Raw genomic sequence first — 19,807 nt, 5'->3', positions numbered from 1 at the left:
TTTATGACAATCAGCTCTTAATAAAGCTCTTCCTTTCAATTCTTCTATTAATTACGCAGGAAAAAAAAAAAAAAAAAGTGTACTGGAGATACCTGCACAATAAAACTTGCTCAGGGAAAAATTTAACTATGTGCTTAACTGGACCCGTAGTGGGGAAAAAAAAAAACCACTACAAAAAAAAGTTACATTAATACCACAATAGCAAATTAGGGACAGTATAGAAATGAAAAATGTGCATAAGAGCATGAAGACAAACAACATAACTGTAAGTACTGGGGTAAAAAAGCATTGAAAATAACTTCTTATGCACAGCTTCTAAACTTACAATATGATTAGTAAGCACTTAAAAATACAAAGCAGAAAAGCCTATTTTTGTTCTCAGTATAGAGCAAAGTCAGCAACTTAAAAAAAAGACAAGAAAACTGGCAGAATATTATTATGTTACCACTTCACTAATTTATTACTTCAATATTTTCAAATAAAATGAGAATTCTCCTTAATTAGCCACCTTATTTCTGTGGTATTTTCCTTAATCCTCACAGCATCATCAGCGCGTGCAGTAAGTACTTTATGAAAGCTTCATACTACCATCTGTAGAAGAGTCTTTCTTCCATATTCATTTACCAGTAGAAGTGCTACAAGCATAAAGTTCTTGGAAGCTTAAATCAGGCACAAAATCAGGCAAAATCCCCGGAAAGTTTGAAATCATGTATGATTTTCATTCTAGGAGGAAATCAGAGACTGCTTTGCACTTCCTTTTTCACATATTAATAGTTTGTTGATCATTAGTTTTGAATGAAAACACATATTTTACGAGCTAGACCTTTTATCTAAGACACCATTTTTGGTAGTACTTCAAGACTCTTTAAGAAAGCATATCAGCAAGTGAAACATCTTTTGAGTACTACAACACAGAATGCTCAAAAATTCACACTCACTTCACAAGTCAGCTAATTACAGTCAACAAAGAACATCACAGGGAAACAGTTTTCACTAGCTTGTCTTCCATATATGGCTGAAAATTTTGTAGAGTAATTTTGTATCAGAGAAACTTTCTTTCACCTACTACGTTGCAGTGTAATTATGCTAAACTTCTCCAGGTGAAGAAGCAGTCCGTAGCCTGACTGCCTAACCAAAGTATCCATTCACTGAATTGTGCTATTTCTATACAACCAGCAGGTTCTTACAATCAGATTTTAAATTGTGACAAATAGCTCTCTCAGTTAAGATAAACAGAATGAATTAAAGTTTACTTTAATTGTGCCAAAGATCAAACACATACCAGGTTTAAAAAAATAAGAGCCATGTGCCACACTTATAACCAACCTCTACACCCACAGCTACTGTAGAAAACCCTTCTGGAACTCCACAACATTGTTCCCAAATGGAGACAAAAACTACCTCTGTCATGTCTCCTATACCCCTGTGAGAATTCTTGCACATCAGATGGCCAGTATGCACACCTGCAATGATGGAGTGACTGCTGCCAAAAATTCAAGAAAATAACAAACTCCTTAGCAGCAATGTAATATTAAGAAGCAGGCATTCTTTATTCAGCCAGATGCACAAGTAGTAGCTCCTCCTACACTCTTGCATGCTGAGTATAGTAAAATTTCTGATTATATACTGTATTTTACATACATATTCATTGATTGTCCCAGAATAAAAATACACATGATAATAATTTACTCATTATCATTTAAGTATTTTCCCTCTCCTTTAAGCACGTATTCCTGTGTCCTGGGGGTCTCTCTGGTAGCCCACAGTGGTCAGGGACACCAATGTTACAGCTGACATAGTCAAGCTGGCAGGGCACTGGGTGAACTTCCAGTTCTCCTTCTTACACAATGGGCATTGTGCAGTTCCACAGGCCAATGGTTGTGGGAGAACAACCACTGTGTTAGCTCACCTGGTGTAGACAATTTATCGCCCAGTAACATGACAACATCAGTGGACAAAGGAAGGGCTACAGATGGCATTTATCTCGGCTTCTGTAAAGTCTTTTGACACAGTCCTCCACAACATCCTTCTCTCTAAATCGGAGAGCAATGGATTTGATGGGTGGACTCATTGCTGGTGGATATGAGAACAGCTGGACAGTAGCATCCAGAGGATAGTGATTAATGGCTCAGAGTCCCAAAAGAACATCAATGACAAGTGGTGTCCCTCAGGATCCATACTGGGATCATGTTATTTAGTATCTTCATTAATGGCACAGACAAAGGGATTGACTGCTCTCTGACCAAGTCTGCTGATGACAACACCAAGCTGAGTGGTGCAGCTGACACACCTGAAGGACAGGATGCCAGCCAGGGGGACCTGGACAAGCTCAAGAAGTGGGCCCATGGGAATCTCAGGAGGCTTACCATGACAAAGTGCAAGGTGCTGCACCTGGGTCAGGGGCAGCCCCAGCAGCAGCACAGGCTGGGGATGAGCAGATCAGAGCAGCCCTGCTGAGAAGGATTTGGGGGTGCTGGTGGATGAGAGGCTGGACATGACCCAGCCATGGGCACTCCCAGCCCAGAGAGCCAAACGTGTCCTGGGCTGCATCCAGAGCAGCGTGGGCAGCAGGGCCAGGGAGGGGATTCTGCCCCTCTGCTCTGCTCTGCTGAGACCCCACCTGCAGGGCTGCATCCAGCTCAGGAAGGACATGGACTTCTTGAACATGTCCAGAGGATGCCAAGAAGTTGATGAGAGGGATAGAGCACCTTTCCTGAGGTAAACTGGTGCAAGGCTGAGGGAATTGCGTTTGTTCACCCTGGAGAAGTGAAGCTTCAGGGTGACCCAACTGTGGCCCTCCAGCACCTGAAGAGAGTCTACAAGAAAGATGGAGAGAGACACTTTACAATAGCATGTAGTAACAAAACAATAAAGAATGGTTTTAAACAGAAGAAGAGAACGTTTAGATTAGATATTAGAAAAATCCTTTACTGTGAAAGTGGTGAGGCACTGGAACCGGTTGCCCAGAGAAGCTATGGACACCACATTCCTGGCAGCTGGCTCAAGACCAAGGTGCTCTGTGCAACCCCGCCCCGTGGAAGGTGTCCCTGTCCAGAGCAGAGGGTTGGAATTCAAGGATCTTAGAGGTCTGTTCCAACTCTGGCCATTCCATAATTACAAGATCTAATAACTGTATTAGCATGGTATAGCTTGCATATATCACACCGTGGCTGGTTCTTTTTTCAGTCTGAATTACACAATTTCAGAGATCTAGAAAATAAACCACAAAAACCAAAACTATATTGCTAGATTAAAAAAACCAGAAATGAAACTCACTTTCTATCTTCTGTGACAGAGTAGTTGACTGGAGAGGATGAACTCATGATGGCCAATAGACAGCTTTTCAAGCTGCATAAACCACAAACTCTGGAGAATGAATTGTTGACTGTATATACGTTTACTTGACAAGTTTCCAAGATGATTCTTCCATATCATAAAAACATTACAATCTGTAACAGAGACATGCTTTAATTTATTTGTCAACATAATGAAAGAATCATTTGTTAAGACTCACAAGCAGTTAGAAAACAGTGTTACTACTATGTCATGTGAACAACTACCAACTATAATTTTACAGTTTTAGACATCTATGAGAATTGTACTTCTAATCCTTGAAGCTTATATACTGTAGATCAATATATACATATATAGTAACATAGCAGAATATCTCCTGCCAAGGTTTTCAGAATATCAGTAAAAAGTATTTTGTTCCCACACACTGATCCTCTATCTTGTAAACATATTACAAACTCCATTTCTCTTCAAAATATTCTATTGAAGATAAAAGTGTATACCATCATTGAATGTACTAGTGTGCTGTCTGATAACAGCCTTTAACACAACAAGTCTTCCAAGTGTTTTATGACCCTGGAATTTTCTATTTGAACATATTTTTATTGTATTAGATAAATCAGCAATATTTAGGACTAAACAGAAGGAATTCTAAATTGAACTGTAACTCCACTCATCTTTTGGAAAAAATCATTAATTTAGTGTCACAATAAAAAAGAAATCAATATAGACAACATATTTATAACGCAATGGATGACAAAAATTCCATTGCCTACATCAAGTTGCACAGTCAACCCATTAAAGACCTCTTTTCATTAATTAAAGCAAGATAACATGAAATATAAGCTGTATTCAACAGTCAATATTTATGAGCCATAAAGGTTTGCTTTTGAACATGGTAGCAGACGGACATCCATAATAAAGTCCAAAACAGGAAACTCACCTGGACTCCATTCTTACCATCCCTGGTTTGCAGTCACATGTCCACAGAATCATAGAATAAGCTGAGTTGGAAGGCACCATTAGAACTATCAAGTCCCAACTCCTGGTCCTGCACAGGACACCCCAAGAGTCACACCAAGGGCCTGAGAGCATTGTCCCAATGCTCCTTGAACTCTGTCAGGCTGGTGCTGTGACCACTTCCCTGGGGAGCTGTTCCAGGGTCTAACCACATTCACCTAAGGGTGAAGGACCTTGTCTGAATATCCAGCCTAAACCCCTCTGACTCAGTTTCAGGCCATTCCCTCTGTCCTGTCACTGATAACCAGAGATTAAGGATCAGTGCCTGTCCCTTCCCTTCCCCTTGTGAGGAAGTTGTAGCTGCAATGAGATATCCCCTCAGTGTCCTGCAGGCTGAACAGACCAAGTGACCTCAGCCATCCCTCACAACGTTTTCACCAACCGTGCAGCCCTCCATTCAATGCTCTCCAATACTTTAATGTATATCTTATATTGTGGTGTCCAATGGCAGCAGTCGGTGTAATATATTAATATAAACTGATTTTAGTAATTCCAGTGGCTGCACTAGAAATATGGAGAAGAAAAAAAAAAATTCTGCTTCAATCTATAATTTTAACAGAAGATGCAGCAAAAATAAACTTACTTCTAACAGCTCTAAGTTTTTGGTTTGGGTTTTTTCTTTGCTGGTTTTGTTTTTATGGAAAAGCAGTATATTCATATAGAATAGCTACATGTAGCCTTTGTGACTTTTAACATCTACACACTGGAATTCACCTTGGTACATGTGTTCATAAAACTCAAAACACAATTGCCATGCAACTCGCACTCCTAGAAAAAACAGCATAGCTTTTTTTTTCTCATCTCAAATGAGAAAATAGTTGAAAACCTCATTTTCAAAGTATAGCGTGTAGTATAATTTCTAGACACATGTTAAGTTCCATTATTTGTGACTTGCATACTGAAAACTAACTTTACGTGAGAGAAGAAAATCTTGACAAAGTACTTGCAGTACTCAACAAAGATGTATTGCTTCAATAAAAAAGAAAATTAGGTATGCTGGTATCAAGAAAAATGAGGTATCCTCTATCAATTATTCCAAATTTTCAGCTCGTATTAGTGGAGCTGAAATTTTGGAGCTGAAACCTTCAGACATAGCTCTGAACACTAAAAAAATAGTTTTTTATACCACCCTTTTCTTAATATTTATTGCCAAAAATATATATGTGGCTTTATACCAAAATTTGAAAAGTAGAAAATGAAAAAAAAAAGGTGCAATTAAATAGATGCAGCAGAAAAAAAATCTGTCTCAAAATATAAGCAAAATCTCCTCTGACACATTCATACCACTCTGAAGTTTTAGAACTTTCTGAAATGACTTTTAAGTATTTTAATTACTTTGGGGGGGAGGGAAACAGTCTAATGACTGTTTTCTGGGAATGCTAATGATCTTGAATATACAACATCTCTCTTGTAGGACACACATCCATTGTTTACTACCACACAAATGGATACACTCCAAAAGCATGCTATATCAATCAGGGGGGAAAAAATTGAAGGGGTGAGGAGTGGCTCGTCAAAGCCCCACAATAAAACAAAATAGCTAGGAAGTTTTTGCTTGAGGACGTAATACATTAGACAGATGTTACCTACAAAATTAGTGGCATAATATCCTCACGAACTTCTGAATATGCTTTACTAGCTTTTTGAAGGCCATTGATTTAGACTGGATGTGGGGAAGAAATTTTTTATTGTGAGGGTATTGAGGCACTGGAACAGGCTGCCCAGAGAAGCCGTGGATGCCCATCCCTGGAAGTGTTCCAAGACCAGGCTGGATGGAGCTCTGGGTTAGTGGGAGGTGTCCCCTGCCCACGGCAAAGGAACGGAACTGGAGGATCTCCAAGGTTCCCTCAGCAAACTGAATCTAACCAAGACGTACTAACTTGAAACAAACCAAGCCAGGCGGAACTACCACATCTGTGCTGCAACTCCAAGAGCTCACCAGTTTCGGCTGAACGAACCACCACCTTTCCACTAACGCGAGCTGAAAAATTTTAAGCGAGCTAAAAACCAAAGTAGAGGTATCCCTTCGCACCGCTGGCCCCGGAGCGGCGCTGGCTGCGCGCACGCCGTAACGGCGGCTTTGGCGCTTTACCTGGCAGGAAGGGCTGAGGGAACAAGGTCAGAACAGAGCTCCAGCAGCAGCACCCCGGGGCCGCTCCGGGCAGCCGGGAAGGGCAGGGAAGCGCCGGGAAGGGCAGGGAAGCGCCGGGAAGCGCGGCGCCGCTCCCAGGTCCCGCCAGCAGGGACGCGGCCGGCGCGGCGCGCCTCCGCAACGGCAACTTCCGGCCACGGCGCGACGTCATCAGCGGGCGGGCGGCGCGCGCGGGCTGTGGCGGGCGCTGCGGGCTCCGAAAGCAGAACGTGCGATGGGAAACGGGAATGAGCGCCTGGCGGGAGAGCCAGGCTCAGGGGGGCATGGCCTGGGCTCGGGGCAGCACGCTGTTCCCTCGTAACATCAACAGAAACCAACGGGGAAATGGGACGAAAGTCACAGCAGGGAGGATGAGGGAGATCGTAACGAGGTTGGCATTGCCCTTCTGGTCGCCTCGCTGCACAAAGGGAAAGGTTTATTTGAAACAGCTCCGCTGAGAATTTCAAGACCCAGGTGTAAACATGTATGATGTCAATCAGCAGCAGCATAAGCGAGTGAGTGAACAAAATCCACCCCACCATACCCTAGAAAAGAGGACAATAGCAGTAATGTCAGTGGTATGGCCTTCAAGGTACAAATTGAAGTTCTAATAAAAATTAAAAAGCTCTGTAATATTTTCGCCCTCTGAGATAAAGACTCAAAACTTAATTTCTAGTCTCTAACTTGATTTCTATAATTGGCTTTTACTGATGGTTTTTTTGCTCCTCCATTGTGCAGTTATTCTAAATGCCTAGTGCCAAATGAATTAAGTTCTTTGCCCAGGTTCACAACACTAGATTTCATTATGTTGCAGTTCTTTTAAAAGCAGCATGGTTAGGGTTTTTTTGATCAAAAATACAGAGTGAAAAGGATGTCCTCTCTGCTGTTGTCTGATGAGTAGTGAAAAATTAATATGAAAAATGGCCTCAGTTAATGAAAAAATATAAGTTATGTGATAATATGAAAGGAAACAGAGACTTGGCATCATGTTTGAATAATGTGATAGGTTTTGGCAGTATAAAAACTTGGGAAATTCTGAACCAGTGGTAATATTAGCTTAACTGCCCCAAATGTCCCACACACTGTTTTTTACATTGATTCACAAAAATTACTTTAGACACAATACTGTTGCTGCATGCATGTAGTTAAACAAACACTTTTCCTTCCTCTCATACTGAAAAATACATATCATATATAGAGTCATATATGGAATTATTTCGGTTGGAAAAGACATCTAAGATCACAAAGTCCTACCATTAGCCCAGCACTGCCACGGCCACCACTAAACCATGTCCCTAACTGCTGCATCTATATGTCTTTTAAATACCACCATGGATGGGGACTTTTGTCCCAAGTGGTCATTCATTTTTGCATAGGAAGAAAGTTTTTTATGTGTCTTAACATATTGATGACTTTCTGTTTTTTATGAGAAAGTTGATTTCAGGGATATGACCTTTGCCACCTTCAAGAAAATCGAACAGATCTGACTTGTTTAAGCCATCAGAAAAAAGCAAGAACAAAGTGGATAACACAGATGGTGTGAAATTTTACAGTTAAAGTTTATAAAGCAACATTTTGCATTTAAGGAGGAGAGAGCCTAGAACAAATCACAACTTGCTCTGTGGCAACTGCAGTGGATGTTTTGGGCCTGACTTGAGTTTCAGTATCAAAACTGAAAGGGGTAAGATAATTCTTCTCACAAAGACTTACGTTTATGCTCGAGTGGCACAGAGGAGAGCTGGCAGAAAACTGACCTGTAAAACTTGTGCATCAGACCACACACCAAAGATGGAAACTTGAGCATAAAATGGCTAGGTCTGCCCCTGCAAAATAGTGTAAGGAGTAATTTTTTGTGCCATACTGTGACTTGCAGGTGGGGCCATCACGTAGGACTAAACCCAGAGAGGATTGACAGGCAAGCTAATTTTTGATGCAGAACTGGAATTAGACAGCAGGACAAGCAGGCCGTAAGAAAGAAGGTAGTGGGTTCATATCTGGTTTTGACATCTTAACTTTGAAAGAAAGGTATTTGTGGGGAGGCTGGCGCTGGCTGATGTGCTCACTAAGGAGATCAGCTGACAGAAACAGGAGAGGAGGGCACAGTGGCTTGAAATGCTAGGTGAGGAGGAAGCTTAATGTGGACTGGTAAACAAACCAGGAGAGAATAAATATGGAGAGGACAAGGGGAGTAACATAGTCTGAATTAGTAGCAATACTAGTTAGGAAAAAAACCAATCAACGAAACCAACAACAAAAAAAAAAAAATCTCCACCAAACACAGGAAATAATGGCGACTAAGTAGCAAATAAAGATTCTGTTACAGACTTAAGAAAAATCAAACAACCGTGAGTTGTTGTATGCTGGGGGAAGTCAGGATATCAAGCAAGTAAGTGGCTGGGGAGTACCCGGGTGACACGGACAGCTTTGCGTCCGGCAGCAAGAAGGGCTGAAAAGCCCGGCAAGGGAACGGCTCTGTAGCAGAGCTCGTGGGGCTTGAGACACACGAAGGGCCCCGCGGGGACAGCCGCACTCGCCCACTTGGGAAAGGAGATTGGCGCTCACTAACCACGCCAGCCTGTCAGCGGCTGAGCAGGGCCCATTCCCCCGTGTGCGGCGATGCTCAGCTCGGCTCCCGCCACCAACCCGGCCGGGGGCGGTCCCACTGCCGCGCCGCGGCGGGGGCAGCTCCTCCTGCTCCTCCTCCTTTCTTCCTCCCCGTCCGCCTCCGCTCCCTCCAGCGGCGTCGCGGCCGCTCCGCCCCCACCGGAGGAGGAACGAACCATTTTTCTCACTGCGGGGCGTGGGAGCGAACGAGACTCTTCTCATTCCTTTCTCCAACCCTGCCTCAGGTCTGACGGTCTTTTTCCTCTCGTGGCTTCCCGCATTTCTCCAGGCGTGGAGGCTGGAGCCAAGGCGTCTGTCGTAGGGCGGGGCGCTGGCCGAGTCCTGGCCGGCCCTACTGAGCTACCCCGCCTCCCCTGTGCGGCTTGCCGGTGGTACCGGCCCGCTGGCGGGAGGAGGCGGCGCGGCTGTGTTTCCCGCGGCGGGCGGCGGGCCGGACGCCAGCGCGGTTGGTAGCGGCGAGTGCGTTACGGGCGGTGAAGCTGCGGGCGGGCGGGCTGGGAAGAGAGGGAGAGCGAGAGCGCGAGAGGGAGGAAGAGAAAGATGGGTCAGGGGGAAGAGGGAGAGAGCGAGAAAAAGGGATGGATGGAGAAGGGCGGGCGGAGTTTCTTTTCCGCGCGCCCCCTCCCTCCGCCCCCCCCGGCCCCCTGCAGCGCTCTCGCGCCATCGTGCCCGCGTGCGTGAGGGGGCGAGCGGCCGGTCGGGCAGGGGGGAGAGCGGGACAGGGCGGCGGGCGGCTCTCCCGGCCGGGGCGGCCTGGCCCTGCCCGCGGGCGGGCCCTGACGCTGCGGAGTGCTCGGGGGGTCTCTTCGCAGGGGTGAAGGGCGGGCACGGCGCAGCGCTCCCCAGCCGGGGGCCGCCCCCCCCTTGCTGACGTGCCTTCTTGTGTTGCCCTTCTCTGCTCTCTCCCGCCCCGGTGTGTTTATCCCAGCAGCGAGTGGCACCTCGTGTGGCTGGCGGTGCCTCGGTGGTTGCTGGAGGCGCAGAGCCTTTCCTTCTCTGAGCCCGGCTCGCCTGGCGGCAACAGGGCGTCACGTCGGTGAGAAAACATGAGCCGAGATTTCAAACCTGGAGACCTGATCTTCGCCAAGATGAAAGGTTACCCCCATTGGCCGGCCAGGGTAAGACTCGCCCTCCTCCCTCTGCCTCGCCTCCTCTGCGGGGTGCGCTCACACACCTGTGCTGAGCAGCGCCTTCAGCTTCGCCTCCTGTGAGGGAGGACACGGCTGGGCTCCCGGGGGTACAAGCGGCTTTGCAGTCACATTGCAGATCCGTACCGTGAAAAGTAGCCCTCTCAAGTAGTCATTAGTTGTCCTAATTTGTGTAACGCGGCTTTACGGAATGAAGACTGCTGTATGGTAGGTAGCCTGACGCTGGAGCATGTTCAGGCCCCTGGAGCTGTTCAATAATGGTGTCTCCAAATAACTGCTCTTGGCAAAAAACCCCCACGAATTTATGGCAAGATTACTCCTGCGTGGGCTATGTCTACTGCGCCTGTTTCTGTTAAATAGGCTAAGTGTAAGTGGTAACTTGTCTAGTCCTTTTTTGTGTTCTCTGTGCTCCAGTAGAAAAGTCATGCAAAGTTCTGGGACATGCTGTAGTTCTGGGACCACTGTTGGATGTGGGAATGGAGGTAAAAAGGTATTTATGCTGATTTGTAAATTGGGGTTCTTTTAAAGTTTATTATCCTTTTGGTAGTACTTCACATTTGGACTTCCATAAGTTATCAGGTCAGCATAAGGGTAGGAAGTCTTCCTGTTGCTTTTTCTAAAGGATGGGCAGTATGTGGATGAAATTGAGTTGTGCCTTTTACCTGTAACACGTTGTAATTTCTCCTTTTAAGAGAAGTGGTCATGTGAAAAGTATCTCCGTAAACTGAAAGTAATGTAATTTTCTATTGTTGCTTATACTGGTTTTGATTCTGCTTTATTTTTTTACATACTGTTAAAAAGAGATCTAATTTCCTGATTTACTTTTCTGTAGCTTTTTTTATTCCCATTTTAATGCTTAATTTTTTACATATTTCCCCCTAAACTGTTCTTGTCTCTTACTTGATTTGAACTATAATAGGCTGTGTTTTTCCTAGGTGGATGAAGTTCCTGATGGAGCAGTAAAACCGCCTATGAATAAAATGCCTATTTTCTTTTTTGGCACCCATGAGACGTAAGTGCTTTATATTTCAGGGTTATATTTTTTCATTTTAAAATGCTGTGACAAAAACTTATCTTCTCTGAATGTAGTGTATTTCAAGCTATTGTATTTATTAGCACGTCTTCCTAAATTGATGTGTTTTGTCAACACGTGATTCTGTAAATTTTACTTAAACTCTTCAAGTGAATGGTAGATCATAACCATGTATGCTTTGCTCATCAGAGGAAAAAAATTGTACCCACAGTGATGTGGCTGATTGGTTTTTCTTTTATCTGTAATGAGTTTAATTATAGTCCTGTATATCGTCAAAATTCTCAGTACTATATTCTCAAAGAAAGTGCAATAGACAAAATTTGAGAGATGGACAGATAATCATGTACTGGAGTTGTTTTTATTATTTCTTTTTTTTTTCCTGATGAGGTTTTGGGTTGTGGATGATCTTATGTTTATGAGATCTGGAGATAGAGATGAGGAAGTACAGTTAGCTTCATACCTATCAACCTGCAAAATACTGATCTTTGGGTACTTTGAGCAGTGTTGTGGTGATACAGTATTTGCTTTGAGAGACTGTATGTCTTACACTGCTGAATTTATTGGAAAATATCCTGGGATTTATGTAGTTATCTGGTTTTGAAAATTACTCTGTTGCTTTTTAGCATGACTGGTTGGGTTACTGTAGATTTAAGGCATTATCAGATTCAGGGCTCCATTTTTTGTTTGAGTTGCCAAAAGAAACCAAAGCAGTTTAAGCCTGTATTAGTGTGCTTTTAATTCTTCTGGTTTTTCTTTAAAAAATGGCAGATTTGAGTGCAAAAGTTGTCCATTTCTCTCATTTCGTGGAAGGATCTTACTTTTTTAAACGGATTGAAATTGCTTAAGTATGGTAGTTTGTATCCATCTTTAGCAAGTAAGTATCTTGCTAATATGATACATTGTCCTCTTGAGTTAAAGAGTAAGGATGCCCTGCTGCTGGCATTACTTGATATTACTTTTCTTAAAAAGCAATTTCTGTGATGAAAAAGATACCTATATGCTTGGATCATGTATTTTTTTTTTTTTTAGCTAATCTCATCTTTCAATAAATCTTTCAATGATAAATTTTTTTGTTTGATTGGAGTTTTTCATTGTGCGTAATTTTGTGGGTTAAGAAGAGTTCCTGGACTTCGATTCAAGGTTGCAAAGTTTGTCTTGTCCATTGTTTTAATTATCATTTAGGATGTGTTAGGTTTCCTTTTTTTTTTCTTAAATTTTTCACACAACAAAACTTTTTCTTTGGCAACTGCAACACAATAATGCTTTGGTTCTGTTGTTGGTGTTGTTGCCCACCCTTCACCCCTGCAAAGAGACCCCCTGGGCACTTCCTGTGTCATTCTGGATTGCAGTGGGGTTTTGGGCAGTTCCAAATAAGTTTGGGAATGCAAGTTGAATGTAAGGAAGACAGAAATAACTCCTCATCTAAAGGCTTAAAAACACCTCAGCAAGTTTTGAGAAGTTTTTTGTCCAACTTCAGATTTAGCATCGAGCTTTTAAGAGGTGTTTGGGTTTGAAAGATTTGGTAATTGGGGGCTTAATGTGTGAGTAATTTGAAATGGCTGTTCCTCACTCTGGTATAGTTACTAAATAAAGTTTTGCCGCAATCTAGTTTTTGTTAGGCTCTAGGTTCCGAGTTACTACGTTTCAGAAATCCGTGGAATACCAGAGAAATCTTTTGCCTCTGTTTCACACACATTACAGTGTATGGTGTTCCATGACCCAGCTGTCTCCTGGTGTTTGTTAAGCATGTTACTTATCTTAAGATATGTAGAGTGATGATAGGTGAAACTTTTCAAGTTCTTAGTCTCACTTACTCCTTACAGCAGATACCTATAAATTACAATAGGAAGGAACTGATTGGGTCACAAAGGAGACTGATGTTCCATGGCCTGTCATTTTGTTTAGGATTTAGCTATAAGTAGTGAATTCAGTGATCAGTCAGGAATTATGTAGAGTTAACAATTTCTTGTACTTTTTTCTTGGGAATTAAAGTAAATTTGGTAAACTTGTTGAGTGCTGTGCTTCTCGCAGTTAAGATTTACACATTGTGCAAAGTTAGATACTCTATCTTCAGCATTTTAGTAGGCTGTGTATGTATAGTCTATCACACTGTAAGTAGTGGCAACTCTGAAAACTCACATAATCACTTTATCATGCTAAAAACTCCTGTGTAAAGGATGACAGGATTTCAGGCTGCATGGTTGGTTACAGCAGGAAAAAGGAACTATAGAGGAAAAGGAAAGCAATACTGGTTTGGGAATAATTCTTATTTGACTTCTAGAAATATTATTAATTGAGTTTATGAAATTACTGTGAGTAAGTCTTAACCTGTACTTTGCATTTTTTTGTTTTCTCTTAAGTTTTGTAAAAGACCCAAGTGAATGTGTTTCTATCTAGGGAGAGTAATAAAATGAATTTAAATAAACACTTTATTTATATATGTTGTGGCAATAGATCATATCGGTACAAATTTTGTTTGGTCACAGACAAACAGGTCACACTGAACTCTAGTTTCTGGACTGTCTGTGTTAGGGTAATCTCTTTTCATTCAATTTTTCTTGTCCCTTTTTCTTCATTGGTACATGAGGACTAAAGTGCAGCAGCCTAGTTAGCTTCATTACCTTTTCACAGTAGCTGTTCTCAGGTGTTTTTCAATGCCTGACAATATGGGCAGAGGCTTAGAGACTGGGAAAATGCTTACTTTTAGAGAATAGGGAAGAAGAGAGGCAAAGTTTTTCCTATTTTTGTCTCTCCCAGTTGCTCTATCTGCCTACCCATCTTTTTGGTCTGGGTAAATAAGCTTGGCAGGTGCACATTTCCCACACTGGCTGAACCCTCTCTAACTGTAACTTGCCAAGAGGTGGGTGATTTGCAGTCTAAGCTGAATGGCTTACTTAATACTTTGTGCATATAGATGAGTCTACAACTGGAGTAGAAAATGCTTAAGCTTTCAATGAGAGTCTATGTTTTTTCTCTTTTCTCTCCTTTTATTGTAAGTCTGAGGTAGCTGCTTTTTTTTTTAAGGATAATGAAGGAAGTAGTGGCATGGAGCTTAGAAGTATCTGTTTTAATTTACCATGAGCTGGTACTTTAGAAAGCAAGTATCTGCAACTTTCAAATAGTCGGATGTAATATAATTACAGTAACACAATGTCTAGGCATGGATTGAAACTGAGAATGTACTATCGAAGAATACATTTTTCTGTTAGCAGCAAGTAGATTGGTACCTGCTGAAATCCTAACTACAAAAGACTGTGAAGGTAGATGAAATAGTCTTTGATGCTCTTCAGCATAAACTATAATACTGGTTCTCAGTATTCCCTTCCCTCAGTAAGGAGGGAAGTCTCTATTTGTGGTGGTAGTTATGGAGACCTTGGGGTGTTGCAGGCCAAAGTTTAGAAAACTAAGGACTCTAGTAGAATAGCTGTTATAGTACTAATGACTTTAATATTTAATAACACTTGGTGCTTACTTTTTTGAAAAAACTAATGAGTTAAAATTTTGTTTTTTCTTTCCTTAAGGGCATTTTTGGGGCCAAAGGACATATTCCCTTATTCAGAAAATAAAGATAAATATGGCAAACCAAACAAAAGAAAGGGTTTTAATGAAGGGTTGTGGGAAATTGATAATAATCCCAAAGTGAAATTCTCTCATCAGCAGGTAAGCTATGCAGACTCTACAAATCTTTGTTGCTTTGGGTGGGGGAGGAGGGGAAATGTACTAAGTGTTTTCCTGACACAGAGTAATGACTTACTGCTGCTGTTTAACTGCAGGTTAGACAAAATTTAAAATAAATACTGTTTGTGTTTGGTGTATTTTATTGATAGGATAGGAAGAGATGGGGGTTGTTTAACTGGAGATACATACATACTTACAATTATATTTATATTCCTGAAATTCCTTTGTAATTGTGTGACTGCTTGAAAAGTGGTGAGTTTTTTGGGATCTCAGTCACTCTGCCGTGTATGTTCTAAAACCAATTGCCTATGTCCGCAAGTATCCTTGTAAGATTGCAGTACGTGCTCTCCCAGTGTGCAGTATTTTCATTCTAGCAGTTGGAGGCAATGTGATGTTTGCCTTTTAGCCCCTGTCACATGACTTAATTCAATTTTTGTCCATCAGTAGTTCCTTGTTTCTTGCCCATTTGTAAAAGTTCCAAGCTTAAACCAGAGCTATACAATGCTACCCATAAAAGGACCCAAATTTATTTTGAAGACAAATTCTCGTGCTCATTTTTTCTTTGCTTGCTCTGGACATTCTGTAAGCTTTTAGTTTTTTTGCTATGTACACTGAATGTATTCTGACCTTGGCTCCATTGGGTCTTCTAGGCAATGCTGCAATAATAATAAAAAGAAATGCTGTCTTCTGTTTCTATTTGCTGTTTTTTCACAACATGCCAAGTTGTCATTGCAGCACCAATTAATTCCAGCTTCATACAATACCCATGTTACTGTGTTTCTAGTTTGAAGGAGAACATGGATAAAGCAAATGCAAATAATGCAAATTTGCTTCTGAATTTGTCATTCAACTGCAAAAAGGTTTATTTTTGATAGTCTTCTCCTTCTACTCTGTGCTAGGCATTATTAAAAGCAAGTTTTACTTGAAGTGATTCAAACCCTTTAGCCAGCTTTTGGTTTATTTGTGTGTTGTCCTTGTTGGTGCTAATAAAGTACATCTGCAAAAGGCTTTATTTAACAGCTATGGTTTTTTTGAGGAGTAGGACTTCTGGTTATTTTAAATAATGGAAGGATTGGATGTTTAAGTATGCGATGTCCTGATTTCCCTTGGGATAGAGTTAGTTTTCTTAGTTGCTGGTGCAGTGCTATGTTTTGCATTTGGTATAAGAATGCTGTTGATAACAGTGTTTTAATTTTCACTAAGTATGTTTTCCTTGTTTAAGAGTAAACACTTTTTAGCAACAACTAAAACATCTGTGAGTTTTGAACATAATTCTCGTACTAAATCCAAAACACAGCACTGTACCAGCTATGAAGAAGAGAATTACCTCTGTCTCAGCTGAATCTGGGTCTACTGGGGAGTTTATGGGGAAGCTGGAATTTGTTTTAAGGGTGGCAGAGTGCCTGAGATTCTTCTGAGGTTCTACCATCTTCGCCAAAAAAGGGTATGGAATAGGCAACAAAGCATTCAATTTGGTGTAGTTTAGTCAGTTGACAAACACTTTTTGTTACTTCTTCTGGTAACAAGAAAGAAGGACAAAAAAATGGAGTAGGAGAAACATGCTTCCCTCCAGCCACATCTATTACAGCTTTGTTGGATCCCAGTGTCCTCTCTGGACATTTCAGTGTGCTCCCTGGTAAGACAGTGGTGGTATAGGAGGCAGTCAGGTGTGAAGTAGTTACTTTGTTTTTGGTGTTCCTTGTTTCTTACTCAGCAGGTGCAGTGTGGGCTCCTCCATGGCCTTCAGCCCTACCCCGATGTGTACCTTCTGTCTGCTCTCTACCACTGCTTGGCATTAAGAGAGCTTCCATGTCTCACCATCCAGGAGCTGCTATGACACCACCTGAGCTGGGGCTGACACCCTTTGCAGCAGACAGCTCCAGTGATCCCACTGGGTGCCCTGCTGGCTCCCTGCACTCACCACACTCACACAGGCAGACAACGTTTGCTTTCTGGCTGCACCCCGAGTTTCATTTAGCAGTCTCAGACATCTGGGTCCATAAAATAATTTAATCATTATGCAACTCCAGAATAACAGCTTGAGCTGGGTGTTGCCTGGGAGGGATCCTGGACAAAGGAAGCCCTGGACATTTGTACCCTCACAGGCTAAGCTTGGAAACTGTTGGGTCTTTTAGTTGAGTCCTTAGCTCCTGATGTCTCTGACTTTCCGCTCACCTGGCTGACTACTGTGCCCTTTGTATGCAAAGTTCAAGATCTCTTGTCTCCAGATCCTGCTGTTCACAGCTCAGTCTGCAATGACATGAACTACTTTCACTAAATGTAGTCCTTAACTTCTCTTTGGCTTAGGCAATGGCTTATGTGTCTCTTCTTTCATTGTCCCTCCTTGACTGGCATCTCTTTTGCCTCAGAACTCCATGTGCCCTGTGCAGGCATCTTGTTCTGTGCACGACCATCCTTCTATCCCTCTCCCCTTTCTCCCATTGCTATTTGGGTGAACGCTCCGTCTGTTCCCAGGTGAGGTGGGATGTTAAAGTGGGGCAGTTCATCCTTTGCCAGCCAATTGTGATCAGCTCCAGGCAGTGATGGACTTGGTTCCGCCCATGTCACTGGCACCTGCCCACAAGCATGAAGGATGTGCATAGTCAGTGAGGGATCTTGAAAGGGAAGGCAAGCAGTTGCTTATAAAAACTGAGAGTAAAGTAACGTAGATGCTGATGAGTAAATACCGTTTTCCCAACAATATCTTTAGGTGGAATAATGTAATATGGCATGCTAATATATTGCACTATTCAATGCGTAGATGAATGGACACATTTCTTTAGCTGTGGTGTTGGTTGTGACTGCATCTTGGGATATTCCTTGATCTCTATGTTTTATCTACATACAACTCTTTGATTTTAAAGATTCTTAGAGCGAAGTTGCACACTTAAAAATAGCAGGGAGGACAGTTCAGGAGCCAGAGCTTAAAAATTTAGGATGAGTAGGAAATTTTGTGTTCAGGCATGTAGCAGGTATGGTCAGAGTGAAGTGGGTGATCACGTGAAGGCTTAGACAAAGTTGAACTTTTAATCTGAATACAGGATGATATTAAAGGGGCAGATTTGTCAGCTCTTAGTGTCTCTATACTAAGGCATTCACTTGAAATTTTTATTCTTTTTTTTGTCTTTTTGCTGGCCATATGTTCCAGTGAGGTTGTGTGCCCTAAGCTGTCCACCACCCTAACATGGAAGTGGGGGAATTCAAATAAACTGAGAGCGAGATTAAGTGAGCAAAGAGGTCAAATGATGGTGATCAAAACAGTGATTCAGTTTTATTCACTGTCAAAGAAGTGAGCAAGGAAGAAAATAGAAAAGTAGAGGAAAGTGAAGAATTGCAAAAAGTGAGAAAGGTAGTCTCCACCAGTAATCTGTGCATCCTGTGAAGATCCTTCTTTCCTCTGTTGGTGGGGAGAGCTCTGTTGGGACAGAGCTATCTTGGGTGGGTGCTGCTTTGTGGCACTGGCTCAGCAGTTTCACTGCACTGGGGGAGCCATGACGATGGCACATCGTCCTGGAATGACTTTATGATTTGTATCCCCATTCATCTGTTTAGCCCAGAAATAAGTTTTGCACCTTTAAGACTGCTTCTGAGAGTGAAGTGGCAGGAAGTTTGCCTTAAGCCAGGACACATGTGCACCAAGGTGCATCACATTCCTGGGATACACCTCATCCCTGGCAGTGGCGCTGCCATGGATGCTCAAGGGCCATTGCTGCACCACGTCTTCAGCTGCAGGGTGCTCTGGCACCTGGGTGTCGTGGTTTGCATTGCCGGCAGCTTAGGCTCGAGAAGCTGAAATCTGCTTCCGCTTTGTAAATTCCACTGTGCACTCTGATGGACCCAAGCAGAGGCAAAAGCGGTTGTTTGCTAGCAGTTCTCCACTGCATTTTTTATCTTAGTAAGGCCTTCTAAAAACTGTATTTTCTGCTTCATTGCCAGAACTGGAATGTTCTAAGAGCAGTGTTGATACTTTGCAGATGTTGCTTGTAACTGCTAGTAAGGGAGTTGGAGGGCAGAAAGGAGATTGTAGATTCAGCTGAAACCCAAACCCACTTCCCCAGTGGAGGGATAAAAACGTCAGGGGAGCTCTGCCAGCTTTATTTGAAGTAGCTAGTATGTAAGAAGGAGAAAGGCATGTACAATGTAATGGAAGAAAAAAGTGTAATTCAGGCATTATCTCCTCTGTAACTATGGTTTTAAGTGTTAATTAATTAATTATCTTATTGTAATCCTTTTTCTGCTTACATTTTCAGGAGCAAGTAGTTGAGCCACTAAGGATTTATAGCATTTTTAAAAATGCACTTCTTTATAGTAGCATCAAAAGTTTTATTTGATCAAAACATTTTTTTTATTTTTTATCTCTTAAGATATGTTATATTATGCATAAGAAAATACACTGCAGTATAGTAATGTGAAAATGAGTTGTTACAGCATTAGAGTTTAAAAGTTTATTAAATAAATTGCAGATTAAATTTAAAACAGTGGAAATTAATGAAATATGATATATTTAATATTCTTGTCCATCTAGTAAGGGGTTTCTTGATGTGGTGCTTTCTTAAGAAGTGTGTAGGAGAATACACCTCAGGTGAGGAGGGGATTTAGATCTCATTTCTGATGTGTTTTTTTTTTTTTTTTGATTGAAGCCCCATCCGGCCGTTAACACTCCTATCAGTGAAACTGTTGAAGAAAGCAGTCAGGAGCCTGCTGAGGGAAGTGAAGAAAAAGCAGGAGCCAAAAGAAAAAAGTGTTCTGTCCCAAAAGTAAGTGATTGAATTTCTGCTTTGTTCTGGCTGAAATATTTCCAAGTCAAAACTGTATTGCCAAGTCTTTACTTAAATACTTTAAAATAACAGCTGTTTAATGTTGTAACTTGCCTGTATTTGC

General features: G+C 42.0%; 2 protein-coding genes across 13 annotated transcripts in view; one reads left to right on the top strand and one right to left on the bottom strand.

The window, feature by feature from the left end:
* The window catches only part of CCDC171 (coiled-coil domain containing 171), a 159,703-nt gene extending 153,175 nt beyond the window's left edge, over positions 1-6,528 (bottom strand). For all 11 annotated transcript variants that reach the window (XM_063179591.1, XM_063179595.1, XM_063179594.1 and 8 more), the window contains exons 1-2: positions 6,404-6,528; positions 3,277-3,449 (exon numbers count right to left, since the gene is read on the bottom strand). In XM_063179591.1, the coding sequence (XP_063035661.1) occupies positions 3,277-3,323 (47 nt within the window). In that variant the 5' untranslated portion in view covers positions 3,324-3,449; positions 6,404-6,528. The remainder of the gene's footprint in view (positions 1-3,276; positions 3,450-6,403) is intronic.
* Positions 6,529-9,452: 2,924 nt separating this feature from the next.
* Positions 9,453-19,807, top strand: part of PSIP1 (PC4 and SRSF1 interacting protein 1) — a 32,818-nt gene continuing 22,463 nt past the window's right edge. The window contains exons 1-5 of one of the 2 annotated variants that reach the window (XM_063180539.1): positions 9,453-9,526; positions 9,999-10,185; positions 11,151-11,227; positions 14,770-14,908; positions 19,567-19,683. In XM_063180539.1, the coding sequence (XP_063036609.1) occupies positions 10,114-10,185; positions 11,151-11,227; positions 14,770-14,908; positions 19,567-19,683 (405 nt within the window). In that variant the 5' untranslated portion in view covers positions 9,453-9,526; positions 9,999-10,113. Of the gene's footprint in view, positions 9,527-9,995; positions 10,186-11,150; positions 11,228-14,769; positions 14,909-19,566; positions 19,684-19,807 lie in introns of both variants that reach the window. The other variant, XM_063180541.1, reaches the window with a different exon arrangement.

This window comes from Melospiza melodia, chromosome Z, assembly GCF_035770615.1.
Source record: "Melospiza melodia melodia isolate bMelMel2 chromosome Z, bMelMel2.pri, whole genome shotgun sequence".
Taxonomy (NCBI): domain Eukaryota; kingdom Metazoa; phylum Chordata; class Aves; order Passeriformes; family Passerellidae; genus Melospiza; species Melospiza melodia.
The sequence above is the reverse complement of the archived record's forward strand: the minus strand, read 5'-3'. Positions and strand labels throughout refer to the sequence as shown.